At 37.4% G+C, this 15,978-nt stretch overlaps 1 protein-coding gene across 2 annotated transcripts in view; it reads right to left on the bottom strand.

The window, feature by feature from the left end:
* The window catches only part of MACROD2 (mono-ADP ribosylhydrolase 2), a 2,080,661-nt gene extending 2,067,494 nt beyond the window's left edge, over positions 1-13,167 (bottom strand). For both annotated transcript variants that reach the window (XM_073878419.1, XM_073878420.1), the window contains exons 1-2: positions 12,865-13,167; positions 7,069-7,185 (exon numbers count right to left, since the gene is read on the bottom strand). In XM_073878419.1, coding sequence (XP_073734520.1) covers positions 7,069-7,185; positions 12,865-12,910 — 163 coding nt within the window. In that variant the 5' untranslated portion in view covers positions 12,911-13,167. The remainder of the gene's footprint in view (positions 1-7,068; positions 7,186-12,864) is intronic.
* Between the last annotated feature and the right edge of the window lie 2,811 nt (positions 13,168-15,978).

The raw sequence follows: 15,978 nt of genomic DNA, 5'->3' as shown, positions 1-15,978 counted from the left end.
CATTCCCACATGAATCTTTACAACACAGTGAAAAAAAGGTAAGCAGAAAGGAAATAATACATGAAAATACCACCAGGCATGTAGTTTCTAATTTATTCATTCACACAACATGTATTTAATGAGTATCCACTGTGCAGCAAGTACTATGACAGATGCCAGAGATATAAAGGGGAGTGAAGACAACATCATCCCTATTTTCCTAGTAATTATAATCTCATATGGAGATATAACCTGATCAAGATAATCCTATGATTGAGTACATAAAAACAAATTAATATAAATGCTCTATGAAAAGAAACATAGCACTATGAAAGTATCTACTAAAGAAAACTGTTCCAGAATAAGGGCTCAGGGAGAGGAAAGAAAAGAAAAGAAAAGAAAAAAGAAAAGAAAGAGGAAGGAAGGAAGGAACAAAGGAAGGAACGAAGGAAGGAAGGAAGGGTTTCAAGGTGAGAAATGAAAGCTGAGAAAAATTAAGGTGAAAGAAGTGGCATGGGGGGAGGGGCGTGGGAGGGGGAGGAAAATACAGGTAAAGACCCAGTAGCGAGAGTGGGAGGGAACACAGTACATTCAAGAAACAAAAAAGGGTAGTGTGGCCACAGGCAGAGACCAAGAAAAGGAGTGGTAAAATAAAGAGCCAAAAGAGGAGCGGGGGCCAGACCATAAAGTTTAGCACATTTTAGGATTTTAGTCTTTATACTGGTCTTTACTTTTAACTGTAAAGTGAAAAATGTGTTTCTAATATAAGTTCGACTTTTGCAACATCTTTGCTGGTAATGGAAGCATCACAAATAACTGTTTGAAGAATAAGCCAGAGTGGTCTTTGTTGCCTGAGGCAAAAACAGATTTCTGGTTTTTTAAATTAAATTTATTTTAAGATCATATTAAGGGGGAAAAATCACCACACACTCAATATAAAAGATTTCTATCTAAGGGTGTCTGGGTGGCTCAGTCGGTTAAGCATCTAACTCTTGATTTCCACTCAGGTCATGATCTCAGGATCCTGAGATCAAGCCCTGTGTCTGGCTCTTTGCTGAGAGTGGAGCCTGCTTGAGATTCTCTCTCTCTTCCCTCTTCCCCTCCCCCTGCCCATGTGCACACACTCTCTAAAAAATTTTAAAAAATAAAGATTTCTGTCTAAGAAGTTAAGAAGTTTTGCTCTGAGCCTTCTTCTGCTTCTACAGATCATTTTAAGTATAGTGTTTGATAGAAGGAATCAATATCAAAAAATTAAACAGAAAATATTCTTTTCCAGTATTTGTATCCCTACTAAATTCTATCCTGTTTTAAATACCATTTTCCTAACTAGTCATTTTAAATTGTGCTTTTCCAACTAACATCAAATATTTAATCAAATAATGTAGTTAACATCGTTTAAAAATCGGGGACAGTGCCCACAGTGCCCACAGTGATCACAGTCACTAAATTTTTTGTAATTCCTTTTACCATTATGGTCCCTCACCCCTCTCCATGTAATACTCAGTAACATAAGTAGTTATGTTCTTATTTCCTCATTTCTAGGGATTAATAAACATACTAGCATTCAAAAAAGTTATTATAAATTTACTAAGGGTAAAAATACTAGACTACGCACCAAGATCGAAATATTAAGACACACTTTTTTTATGATTTTAAAATATCAATTGTCAAGTTGGTACACAGGTAAAATACAATGAAATTCAATACCCACACTGAAGTAAGATCTCAGTGACTGAGATATTGAGGAGTCTGGACTTAACTTTTATTTTTCTGGTCAGCCATTACCTCTTGTGGAAATATTTAACAGAAGAAATTAGTTCTAATGAAAATGAGAGCAAATAAGGTTGAACTTCTAAACTAACAATGCTACTATTTTCAATATGAAAGAAAGATTACACACATGCCTCAACAATCTCAAAATATTTTTATATACCTCAAAAAATGGAGATTCACAAAAAGACTTCACAGTTCAGACCATTTCTAGTTAAGTGTTTTCAAATGACTATAAATCAGATTTGAATATATATAAGATATGAAATATATCAAGATATGAAATATAAAGTTTCTTCCTGAATGAGCCCTTTAAAAAAAATCTGTCATACCTGAGTAAAATAATTCCGTATTTTTCATCTAACTCATCTTCATAATTTACTATATTTTTCCTCCTTTGCTATTCCATGTAAACATTAAAAGTAATGCCTCAAACATCTAAACTTAAAGCTGTAGCTCTTTTCCCTGATACTAACTATAACTAGTAATACAAAATTAGCATAAGCATAGCAGAGTCTTTGCCAATCCTCTGCTCCATCCAAAGAAAGTAACAACAATGCTTCTTTGAGTGGGGTTTTAGAAGAACTTTAGGTTGGAAGTAGCAAAGGAGAACATAACACATACAATTTAAACCTGAGAACTTTCACCCCTACAAAGAAAACAATGCCCTTTTTCTATCATATCCATCCATACATCCATGTATCTATATAGCTGTATTTGCCTTCCTACTACACCCTAAGACTATAATTTAGTAATTGTATGTTTTTATGTGAGAGCTCTACTTTAAAAATGCACATACACAAATGCACAACCTTTGTAGACTGTTAACCATTGAGGTACTCCCACTTAATATACATATGTGGCAGGGAGACAGAGTTTCAAAATGACAGTCAAAACTTAAAATGAGGGGTGTCTGGATGGCTCAGTCAGTTGAGCATCCAACACTTGATTTCAGCTCAAGTCATGATCTCAGGATGGTGAGATCCAGCCCTGCATCAGGCTTTGCAATCAGCATGGAGTCTGCTGGAGATTCTCTTTCCCCCTTCCTCTGTCCCTCCTGCTGCTCATTCACACACACACACACACACACTCTCTCTCTCTCTCTCTCTCTCTCTCTCTCTAAAATAAGTTAAAAAAATGATGAGGTGCCTGGGTGGCTCAGTCGTTAAGTGTCTGCCTTCAGCTCAGGTCATGATCCCAGGGTCCTGGGATCAAGGCCCACACTGGGCTCCCTGCTCAACTCCCCCAACTCCCTGGGTTCCCTCTCTCGCTGTGTCTCTGTCAAACAAATATTTAAAAAATAAAATAAAATAAATTTAAAAAATTTAAAAAAGAACTTTTTGATTCCTTTTGGAAGATTTCAGGAAACCAACTCAATTTAAAAACTGGTAAATAAAAGGGAGTTTAGCATTTATTCTGACTTTTCTGTATAAGTTGTATTACATGGAAACAAAAGTTGATAAGAGAAAGTTCTTTATAGCAGTCCAAATAATAAATGAAGAAGGAATGATAAAATCAGAATAGACCATTTTGCAACCTCTAATAAAATAATGGATCGAAGCAATGATCATCAATGGCTGTGAAAATCATTAGGTGAAAAGCTGATAGGGAACTTTCCAATGGATAAATTAGGCTGGCAATACTTGAACCTAGTGATCAGTCTTATCAATATAGAGAGGTAACCAAACATTATGTGCCTTGTGATATTATGCAAAAGAAGGTATAATAATCTCTAAAGTATTCTTTAAAAAAAAAAAATTAAACCCAAGTCTAATCAAGCCTCTGGAACTACCAGCTCATAAGAAACACTGTGGACAGAGGAACATGTTAAATGACACTACAAAGATGCAATCAGCAATATCCAAAATGTGAAAATTTCTGTAAGACAAATAACCTACTTTATCAAATAAATTACAGGGGGCGAGAGGGAGGATAGAGAGAAAAGGAACTATACATTAAAAGAGACGTAGAAATATATTAAATGCAATATGTGAACAAACCATGTTTAGATCTTAACTCAAGCAAATCTGTATTAAAAAAAAACAAAATCCTTACGAGACAATTGTAAAAATTTTACTACTAATTGGATATTTAATTACATTAAAGAATTATTAACTGAGGAGTGATGAGTGTTGTGGTTATAGTAAAAAAAAAAACAAAAAATATGTCCCTATCTTTTAGAGATATATGCACACATTTATTTACAGATAAAATTGATATGACATATAGGAATTGCTTCAAAATAATTTGGTAAAAAGGTGTGGGAAGTACTGGTATAAATGAAATAAAATTGGTCATGTTTTAACTGTTGATTGTTAAATCATTAACCATGATTTAACAGGGTGATTGGTGTATAAAGGTTCATTACACTACTCCCATTTTTATATATGTTTTTAAATGCTCATTTTAAAGTTTGAAAAAAAAATACAGAACTCTCCTTCATAGATGGTTAACCTCTGAGGTGTTCTTATTTAACATACTAATTGTGCTCACCTACCCATGAGGCACTATCGCAGGTGTTGAGACATGGTATAATAAGAGACAAGCATTTTAAAATAACCTTCAATAAAGCAACTGACAAATGAAAGAGAATTATTAAGTGAAGCACATAATTCAGAGATTTGCCAATAGCAGTTAACAAATATGAACATGAACAATAAGGAAGCAGGTTATTGGGGGGGGTTGTTGTTTGTTTGGTTTTTTTGGTGATCATCTCCCTACCTCCTCCTTTCTACACAAACAGGGATTTTATATTTGGCAATTTTTGGTTTCCTATTTTAGGAGGCCTTAAAATCAAAATTATGACAAACACATTCAACTACTCCCTAGTTTATTTAACTTTCTACTACAACATAATAACAAAAAAGCATTTAATTAAAGTAAAGCAAAACTGAGCAAAGAAAGAAAAAAATTAAAAACAATAGCTTGAGAACTTTCTATGTAATCCTGGATATCAAGGCCAAAATGTCCCTCTATAAAAATGTAAATAATAATAATAAACCACAACACTTGAAATTGGAATATTGTGCAAGCCCAATAAATACTGTTCATGTCCTACAAATCAGAAAATATAGGACAAAGAATTATAGACTCCTTTTAAGACTTAGTTTGAAATCTGACACCTAAAAAATTTAGATATTATAAAAATCCAAACCTACTTATATACATATACATTTATAAGCAGTGGCTTAAACATTTCAAAATAAAATATATCGTCCTTTATTATTTTTTTAATTTATATTCTTAAAGGATCTTTCAAACTGTTAAATACTAAAACTCTCTTTGCTAATATTTTAGTGTAACTGCACACTGGATAGGGAACACTGGAAAAAGCACTTTTGAAAGATATATGTTATATAAAGAAATAAATAGATCTTACTTGTCGAATGAGCCATTCTGTTTCATGAAAAAAAGAAGAGGCTAGTCAACTAATTTCTAGGTCACAACAGGGGAGCAAGTAACATTAGATAGAAAGAATAAAACAGGTTCAACAGAAATATAATTTTGATCACACCTCACTCCCCATGGAAAACTTTCAGTTCAAAAAAGCATGAAGGAAAAAAGTGAAATACATAGAGCAGCTGTAACCACTTATAAAGCTCATATTGGGACACAGGAGTAAATACATAGGATCCTGTTATGGAATAACAATGGCAGGTGTTATTCAATGTATTTTTCTGATTTAAGGGACATATTTTGGTGTGTGATATCTCTGAAAACATCCAACTGTGAGTTCTCTGATAACCCAGTTCAACCCTACACTGTTATGTGTATATTCAAATAGAAGCAGCCAACATAAAGGCCAAGCTTTTATGCAGAGGTGAGCAAACCAACACTGGGCAATACAACCTGGGTATCTCTACTGCTTTGTCAATTGTTTTAACAGCAACAGGAATCTACCTCTTTCTGAGAGGCAAAAATTGTTTTAAAAGAAGAGTGACCAGTTAAAACAGCAACTAAGAAAGAAAATCAGATGACTGAAGTACTGGAAAAAGATTTACTAGCCATAAAAAAAACTGGTGCCGAAGTATTTGATACCAGTGTCTTATTAAAAAAGAAGAAATAACTGAGATCCAAACATGAAAAGGCTTATGGTCTTAGATCAATCAAGGCCCAAATTCTGTCCTTTTGCTCTCTAGTTCTATATTCTTTTCATTACATAGCACTACCCTCTCTTTCAATGAGTGAGGTCTTAATTAGATCATTACTAAAACAGCTTGCATTTACTGAAAACCCTGGGCAAGAAGGTTAGATGTGTATGTCCCAATCAGTTTGTCCAATGACCCCATTAGAACATGAGGTAGAACTACTACCCCCACTTGCCCAAGTTCACATACGTTTTCAAGCAAAGCAAAGAAAAATAAAAATTCTGTCTAAAATGCAAACACTCTGGTAAATGTGTTCTCTTCCCAGACACCAAAGCCTAATTGAGCTGCTGTTTCCCACAGATTTGTCCACAGGAATTCCATATTAATCTTCTTGTTCTGAACCCTTAGTATCCTATATAGTTCCATCAGTCTAAGACCAGAACCTGCGAAATTAGCATTTTCCAAGTCCCTTTCATAAAGTTACCTTTCTTTCTCATTTGTTAAGTATCCTAAAAAACACCCTATTTCTTCCAAGCTTCACATCCAGACCATTAACACCAATGAGTGCTAGTTCGGAGGTAAGCATAATAAGCATCCATTAAATCTATCATGTTTTTTAGAATTTTTTCCAGGTAACTTTTCAATACTTAAAATTTTACTTATATGCTAACACATATCTTTACTCAAACAATCTAGACTCTTATTAAATCATAAAGACTCTGAGAGTAAATTTTGTCATACGAATATTTTACATGCAGATATAATACCACACCATACAAAATACATATTCTTCTCTAAAACTACGGGAAATGTTTTTCTCTATTCTTCCTAATATACTTTCAACTGTATCCAATCCTTAGAATAACTTGAAGAAACTTGAAGAAATAAATGAACCTAATCAAAATAAACTCAAAGGGCTACACCACCAAAGCACCAAATCTTTAATACTATTTGCTCCAAGAACAACTGCAGAACAGTTTTTAAAAATGCCATAATATAAATGCGGACCATTATATCATAATATGAATTATGTTAATATAATTTCCTAAGTTTAAATAACACACAATAGATTGCTAAAAATAATTAAATGACAACCAAGCAATTACTTCAAATATCAAAAATGTCATCTCTTTACTGAATGCCAGTTATTAATTTCTACCAATAATTGTCCCACAGAAGTCATAAATAAATGGGAACAGTATCTACCTGAAAAATGTTCTGAGAAACTTACCATCATTTTGGCTCTTGCCTTTCATCTCCTCCTTCCACGATAAGATGGTGTTCAGGGGAACATAGTCCCTTATGTATTCTTTGCGTCTCTCCTCTAAGGTCATCTTCAGTAAACGTTCTTGCAAAATAAAAGCAGAATCTCCATTTGTATTTAACTTTTAAGTTCAGGAATTATTTTATAATTTAGATCTTAATCATGTAAACAAACCAAAGAACTGGTTGGGCTTGAGAAACATCAAAATGAAAATCTAATGACTCCATAACTGAATGTTAAAAAGTGTCAAGTTAATACCATATTACTTGGGGGGGGGGCGTGTCAGAGCCTGAGGAGGAAGACTCTTATGATAGTCCAAGAAATAAATGAACTCTTTCAATCAACATATATTAACAGTCTACTATGCGCCAAGTAATATGTTTATACACTGCAGGTGCAAAGGTGATCCTTAACCTTGAGGAGTTCATAAGACAAAACAGGAATGGATAATATACAAAATAATAGCTACATAAATAAAATACAAAATCCTAAGACGGGTATGTACAAATGCTAAGAGCACAAAAAAGGCAGCCACCCCAGTATTTCCTTAATTCAAACATGCCATCAACAATAAAGTGAACTTTCAATTTAATAATATCTTTGTGGAGGTAATTAAACACTACTTTCAATACACATCTTGGTAAGATTAAAATATCTGTAAAAATGCATCTTAGAATTAATGACAATATAAAAAATGTTTTTAAAAATGCATCTTAGAATTAAGAACAGTAAGTTCTCTGTAAGTGCCAGGTACTTCACACATGTAATTTCATGGAAATCATCTTTCCAACAATTCAGCAAAATTGGTAGTATTATTCTTATTTTGTAGATAGGGAAATGAAGCACATCAAAGTTCAGTAGCTGTCCAAAGCAAGCTTTCCATTAAAATCCAGTCAGATAGCTCCAGTAGTCAAACACTATAGCCTATACTATTAGTCACCTTCACCAGAAAAGCTCCTCAAATGAGGTGTTTTCTGTATGTCAGCTGTCATGTATCATATTCTTTACCAAAGGTCTCCACAATGTAAAGAGATTGACAGTTGTACTCTCTCCAACTGTCTTTTAGCACACTGCAAAGTGAATGGATTTAAGGCTAGTAACTAGTTTTAGGTGTCTAACCCTCATAAAATAATCACTTTAAAATATTCTTTCCAGAAATAAACTGCAGAAGGTATTAATTAAAGTACAAGTGAAAAGGAAACAGGAAGCCAACATTTTCCCCTGCTGCTAGAACTGTCTTTTCTTCAGCCACGTTAGGAAGTAATAATAACAAGGTATTTTAACCAGATGTGATATAATCAAATCACACCACTACAATACTCAAGGGTCAACACCGTACAGAATGTAAGATGCCTAAAGGGTATTTAAGTTGAAATCGAAGAACCTGGAATTCAAGAAAGAGATCTAGCTAGCCTAGAGATTTTGGAAATTATGAATAAAATTTCTGGTCCTAAAGGAAGTTCATAGGAAAAGGTAAGGGATGTGATCGAACCTCAAAAAAACAATTACGGGGTGGACACAAAGAAGGGAAAAATGAAATAAAACTTATGTCACTGGAGGTATAAGGTGAATCAAAGTGCCAATGATGTAGAAACCAGCAAAGAAAAGTTTTAATAAGAAGAGTGGGGGGATGGAGTAACTGGGTGATGGACATTAAGGAGGGCACATGATGTAAAGAGCACCGGGTATTATATGACTTATATAATAAGAAATTATGAACTCTACCTTTGAAACTAATAATATACTACATGTTAGTTAATTAAATTTAAATTTAAAAATAAAATAAGTAGAAGATGGGAAATACTGTCAATTGCTACAGGAAGATCAGGAAGAATAAAATTTAATAACCCACTGGTTTTATCAACTGGATCACCAACAGCACTGAAAAGAGAGCAAAATGGTTAACAGAGCTGTCTGGATTCTAATCCTAAACCATGCAAATCTATGTGATCTTTAATCTCTTTATGTCTCAGTTTCTTTTTGAGGTAGGTATTACACACAATTTATAGATGAGGCAATTAAGCCAGAGAGGTTGAATAACTTACCTAACATTCCACAGCTAGTAAACAGTACAAGATTCAAACCAGACAAATATTCAAAGCTCCTGACCCTACAGTATACTACCTCATAGAGTTGTTGTGAAAATTAAATGAGATAACCCATGTAAGGTACAGTAGTCCCCCCTTATCTGCAGTTTTACTTTCCATAGTTGCAGTTACCCATAGTCAACTGCAGTCGGGAAGAAGATGATCCTCTGACATACGGTCAGAAAGTCAGCAGTAACCTATGTCATGTCATTCACCTCATCACACAGGCATTTTATCATCTCACATCGTCACAAAAAGGATGAATACAGTATAATAAAATATTCTGAAATGCCACATTCACTTACTGTTAATAGGTTACTGTGCCTAATTTATAAATTAAACTTTATCATAGGTATGTATATACAGGAAAAAAAATATAGTATATACAGTATTCAGTACTATATGCAGTCTTAAGCATCCACTGGGGGCCCTGGAACGTATCCCCATAAATAAGGGAAGACTACTGTACTTAGCATAGTGCTGGGCACACAAACAGGACTCAAATAGTAACTCTTTTTACATTAGTACCATCACTGTTATTACCGAGTGAATTTAGGAACATTAGTTTCACTAGAGTATAGTTGAGATCCAGGAGACTACAAGGGAACTGAGAAAAAGAAGTCAGAACAGCAACTCCAAGATGAAGCTCTTTGGAAAGAAGGGTATTTTAGGGTAGAGACTCGAGTATCATTACAGGCTGAGGAGGGGAACCTAAAGACAATGACAAACTAAATATCCCCAAAAGGGAATAAATGATAGCACAAGATTTCAAGGAATACAGGAGATGAGACAAAGAGCATAAGAAAAGTGCTTCCTTTAAGACAGGAACAGAGCTGAAAGGACATGTAAAGAAATGGACAGAGGCAGATGTTAGGGCTGTTCATGTTATATGACATGTATTTGCTAAATGAATTAAAAGGAAATATCATGTGTTTAATATAGGAGGAGGGGGTCCTGGAATAGGAAGCTTGAAGGAAATGGTAAATTTGGAATACTCACACAAAGGAGGAAAGGCATGACTAGCACTTATCAAACCACTACTAAAAGAGTCCAGATCACTAATATAGAAATATTGCAATATCAGTGATCAGGTTGAGAGAGATTATGAAGCAATTTGTAGTTTTACTAAATGTCAGAAGGTAATATAGAAATGCAACCTGGCCTCAGTCATTCCATTTATTTAAACATTTAAGTATGGACTCTTAGAAAAGAAACAAGATCAATAATAAGAAAATAAGATAAAACAAAGAGATAATTTATGTTCCAGTACTTAAAATTATAATACACATTAAGTGGTTTTCAATTAGGACTCAAAATAATACATCAATAACGTTTAACATATGTGGACTTAAGAAGTCCTCAGTTATTTGTTTAAACAATGAAACATGCTAAGGACCACAAACATCATACAGTTTCTTTGGCATTACACAAAATTTTTCCTGAAAGAATGCTTCCCCTTTACAATGAATCTGCTCTATGAACCAAGCATATAAGTAGACAGTCCTACTATAAGATGGCATACTGAGCTAAAGTGTGTTTACAGAATGCCCTGACATTTCAATGAGGTGGATAAGCCTTCCTTTAGATTTAAATAACAGCCGCAAAAATACAATACCATCCTCACCAGCGCAATGAAAGAAAAAAGGTCATGCATCCCATCAGCTTCTTTAATACTAACTACCGTACTAGAAATCCTTAGTTCCTTCTTGATGGTACAATACATACTTTTAAATATTAAATATTTAAAAATAGACATCCTGATACACTGAGACATACACTAAAGTCTTCAAATCACAGTAAGTTTTTCTTTAACATTAAACTTCATGCAAAAATAGGTTAGTTTTAGACAAGACAAATTTAATTTGTTAAATACACTCTTTAATTGTGCATTTGCTTCTTTATTTAGAAAATATTAATTTGGTTACATTTTCCCCTATTGTTAGAAGCAAAAAAAAAAAAAAAACAACCTCAAGACGTTAAAGATTCTAAAACGCCTGCTTGCCACAGTCCAAATGTGTAGATGTTAAATGAAGGAACCATTATAACATTGTTACTTTAGGAACATTATTATGACAGAAAAATACTTAAGTAATCACCAAAATTTCATCAGTGAATCATGTATTGCAAACAATCTCCATGATTTCCATTATTTTGCCTTATCAATACAAAACTAACATTCCAAGACCATCAACAAAAATGGGCATAGATGATCTTTCAATGCTTACAAGGTAAATCGTTGTTGAAAGTGTGTTGAAACTAAAGTAATTGCCACTGCAAAAACAAAGATTATCTTACACTACTTTATATATACCAGGCTATTATCCTCAACAGAATTTTTAGTTCTATATAAGCCCATAATCATTAAGACATAATTAAATGACATACAACCTAATCTCTCAAAATTTTCAAAGCCATTTTAATTGGATTGTTCAATTATGTTACATCTTCCCACTAATTTGAAAAAAATCCTTAGTGTTTATAAAGGCCAGGACTTGCAAAAACAATCTACAGGTTTTAAAGAGCTATTACCAAGGAAATCAACTCTCAACCTAGTCACCCCATTATCCTTCTAATATGAAGAAGATGGGATACACTAAGGAGAGGTCTGCACTACTCTCACCCGACCTCACTCTGGATACGCAGGTTTAGTCTATGATAGCAGTAGCAACGCCAAGTACTTTTTGCTACATTTCTGTAAAAAGCTAAAGGAAAAAAAAAGTGTGAAAAGAATGAAAGAAAAAACGCCAGAGACTAAAGTTTTATTTCGGAATATTATCTAACTATAATGCCAGAGAAAAAGAGGAGAGGGAGAAAGAAAAGAGGATTGGATGGCACACTTCTATGTCTTACAGGAATCAGTGCCACTTGTCAATCTAGCCGATCTGGATAAGCTTTAATATGCACAAAATTCAGGGGTAAGTTCATTCATCGAGAGTGTATGTTTCACAATCTTAACACTGAGCAACTTCTGATTACAAATGGCGATGAAATACACAGAAACACACTGCAGAGAAAAGCCCATTCAGACTTCTCTGAAAGCACTTATCCTCACGGACAACACGCCCGTTTTCAGTTTCCCCTAGAGTTCCAGGTTTCAAAAGTCACACTGCGGCGCAAGAAGGGGCCTAGAGAAGGGGTAAACGCCCGAAGGTGCAGACACTCTGCCAGCTGGGGGGTTGGGGACAGAGGCGAGGAGTGAATAGATGAGGGTCAGCTGGGCGCGGAGGCGCAGCAGCAGCTGCAGCCTGTGCGCTCGCCGGCGGGCAAGTGTCCCTGGGACAACCTGGCCGGGAGTCCGAAAGTCTCAGCTGCGGTCCCAGGAGAGGGTGGGGGACCTGAGCAAGTTGTGCCGCTCCCGAGGACCGCCGCGCGGGGTCCACGCCACCAGCGAGGCGAAGGCAGCCCCGCATCGGGAGAAGGTGACCGGGCGCAGCAGGCAGCAGAGGGGCGTGCGCCCACACGTGCGCGAGCTGCAGGTGCCCGGGGGCGGCGCGTGCATGCTGGTGTGCGCGCGCGTGTGCGCGTGTGTACACGCGGACTCGCGAGGGAGGCGGCACCGGCCGGGCGGGCGCGAGGCGGGAGCTCGGGCGGAGGGCGCCGCGGCACACACAGCCCTGACCCCCGCCCCCACCCGTCCCCCACCCCCCGCACCCCCAGGACTCGACGGGCCAGTTACCTTTCTCCTCTCTCCACACCTTTTTCTTCTTGTTGCTGGGGTACATGTTGCCGTGGGGGTGGCTGGCTTTAAGCTGCAAGTTCCCCAGGCTCACGGGCAAACAGGGTGTGTGTGGAGTGGGAGGGGTGGGAGGGGGCACTCGGGAGGAAAAAAGTGCAAGAGGCTCCGGGTCCCGCGCCACTCGCCAAACGCTGCCCTCTTCCCTCAGCCCGCGCTAGGCTTCGGCTCCCAACAGCCTCAGCCCCGCGGCCGCCGCCACAGCAGCACCTCAGAGCCTGTCAACTAGGTCACGCCTCGCGCTAACCTAACACCCGCGCAGGCCCCGCCTCCCAGCCGCTAGCCAGCGACGCCTCCCATTGGCTGCACCGCCCGCCGCTCTCCGCGTTTCAGTCACCGCGCGCCCCTACTTCGGCCTCAGGGCGCACGCGCAGGCGCAGGCTCGGGCCAGACGCCGAGGACGTTGGGGAGCTGGAGGGGGCGGGGCCAGGGCGCGAGGGGGCTGGAGATGGCCTCGCGTTAGGGGGGCGGGGCGTGGAGCGGGCGACTGGGAGGAGCGTGAGGCTGCTGGCTCTTGCCCCGGCTTCGCAGCGCGATGAGAAACTGAGGGCGTGGCCTATAGGGCCAGGTGTGCGAGGTGCCTGGCGAACCAGCGGGCGAAAGCTGCCTCTGCAGCTGGAGGATGTGAAAGTGGGAGGAGAAATGAATCAACGCGAACTGTCCATGTTTGCTCTAACTGACCCGTCTGGATGGATTTTCCAGATAATCTGAAGCTTTCTTCTTGGTGAGTAAATATAACCCGAAGAAGAGAGAGGATTGGGAAATAATTCCGGACCATACGCAATCAGCTCCTCAACCTTGTAGTAAAAATTACAGTTTTCACTGGAGTGTGGTGAAGTTTGGAAAGAGCAAAGACAAACTGTGCCAAACCAGGGTTTTAGGAACTTAGTAGTGGGCAACCAAAATGTTATATTGGAAACAAAAATCTTACATCAAAGCAAATTCTAGTGGGTGTCAACCAGAGCCAAGTCATCTTACCCTTTTGTTCCTCCAATTGCTTCAACTAAAGGGCTGGCTTGATTCTGGGTAATACTAATCTGTTGGTGTTCTAAATATCCAGTCCACCACAAGAGTAGGGTGACCTAGAATTTAGAGGAAGTTTGACAACTCCCTCCCCCAAATGTATTGCATTTCTAAATATCAGACCATCTACAAGGCTGATTGGTGGAGGTAGTGAATCCACATTTATTTGACCATTGGGGTTGCCATGTTTTCTGTGCAGTACTTAAGCCAGGTGTGTAAGAGCTAATATTTGCAACACATTTTTTTAATAATAAGAAAAGAAAAAAAGGAAGGTCCTATTAAGGATCATAAAAAAAAAAAAAGAAAGAAAATGTTTTGAGTAACAGGACACTCATGAGTATGATTCATGACATAGTAAGTTAATAATTTTTATTTTAACATTGTCTCTCCTTCTGTTTTTCTTTTAATATTGTGAATTTTGCTGGGAGAAATAAGGAACGTTTCAAGAAGGAAGTGACACTTGGGCTAGTAATAAAAATATGCACTTATTTTTTGGCAATGGAAGTAAAAGGAGGGCTCTGATTCAAGACACATTACAAAAGTAGAATCGATAAAAATTGGTAATGGAATAGATTTTGGGAACAGGATGAGGAAGAGAGAAGATAAGAGTTTCATGGAATAGTTTAGGAAGAGAATAGCAGTATTATTAATAATATTAGGCAATCCAGGAGCAGTTGCAGATTTTATGAGAAATATACTGAGTTCTTATTTAGAAATACTACATGTAAAGTGTCTGCAGGAAATTGCATCAGCCTGGGCACTATCTCTTTTGTTACGAGAGAGGCTGTTTCCGCCCCAGCCTCGAGTCCACCTATGCTTTCTTAGGAACCTTACACTATGCTACTGATTATTCTTTGTTTCATGGGAACTCAAGGAACTGGAACCATACATCAACTTTGAAACTCTCAAGTCTCTTCCATGTTAAAAAAAAAAAAAAAAAATTCCTCCTGTGATTCCACAACACCCTCCAACTACTGCTTCTCCTTCCTTTTCAAATGGTTGTCAATACCTGCTGTGTCAATTTCCTTACATCCCACTTTCTGCTTTTCAGTCCACTTTCTTCTGGGTTCTATCTTATTAACCAACTGAAACAGCTCTTATTAAGGTGAACAGTGACATTCATGTGCTATTTAATGGACATTTTTCAGTCTTTCTCTTACAAGATCTCTCAGCAGCATTTAACACTCAACCTCTCATTCCTCCTTGCAGCATTCTTTTCCTTCAATTTTTCTCACCCTTTTGAGATTCCACCTGTGTGGCTATTCCTTTAATTTCCTTTACTGGCCCGTCTTTCTTTTCAGCCATTACATTTTGGAGTTCATTAAGACTTAGTCTTAGCCCTTTGTCTCTTTTCACTTTATACCTTTTCTTTGAATAATTTCATCCATACTCATGGTTCAGGTATAACAGTGATTCTCAACCAGGGGCAGTTCTCCACAGGGGACACTGGCAGTGTCTGGAGACATTTTTGGTTGTCCCAACTGGGAAGAGTGCCACTGGCATCTAGTGGGCAGATGTCAAAGATGCTGTTAAGCATCCTAAAGTACATGGAACAACCCCCACAACAAAGAATCATCTGGCCCAAAATTTCAGCACTGCTAAAGTTGGGAAACCCTAAGTTATACCAATGACTCCCAAAAATTATCTTCAGCAAAAATTTCTTCTTGAATTTTCAACCTATACATGCTACCATTCAATATCAACTTTAAGAGGCAGTGTTATGTACTGGTTAAAAGGCACCTGAAACTAGACCATCTGGATTCAAATCCTAAGTTCACCCTTATTGCTATGTGACTCTTGGCAAGTTACTCAGTCTCTACATCTTGCTTTTTTAATTATTATGTGGATATAATAATATAGTATCTACTTTGGTGTGAGGATGAAATAAACACGTAAAGTGACTAGCACCTAGGAAATGTGACAGAGATGTTCACTAATACAATTTTCTCTCTCTTGACCTGTAGGAAGACTATATTTCCCAGCATCCCTTGAAGTTAGATAGGACATGTGACTGCATCCTGGGTGGGTTATAAG

This window comes from Callorhinus ursinus, unplaced genomic scaffold, assembly GCF_003265705.2.
Source record: "Callorhinus ursinus isolate GAN/ISIS: 27379988/994484 unplaced genomic scaffold, GSC_fseal_2.0 scaffold29, whole genome shotgun sequence".
Classification (NCBI taxonomy): Eukaryota; Metazoa; Chordata; class Mammalia; order Carnivora; family Otariidae; genus Callorhinus; species Callorhinus ursinus.
This window is presented reverse-complemented; position numbering and strand designations above follow the sequence as displayed.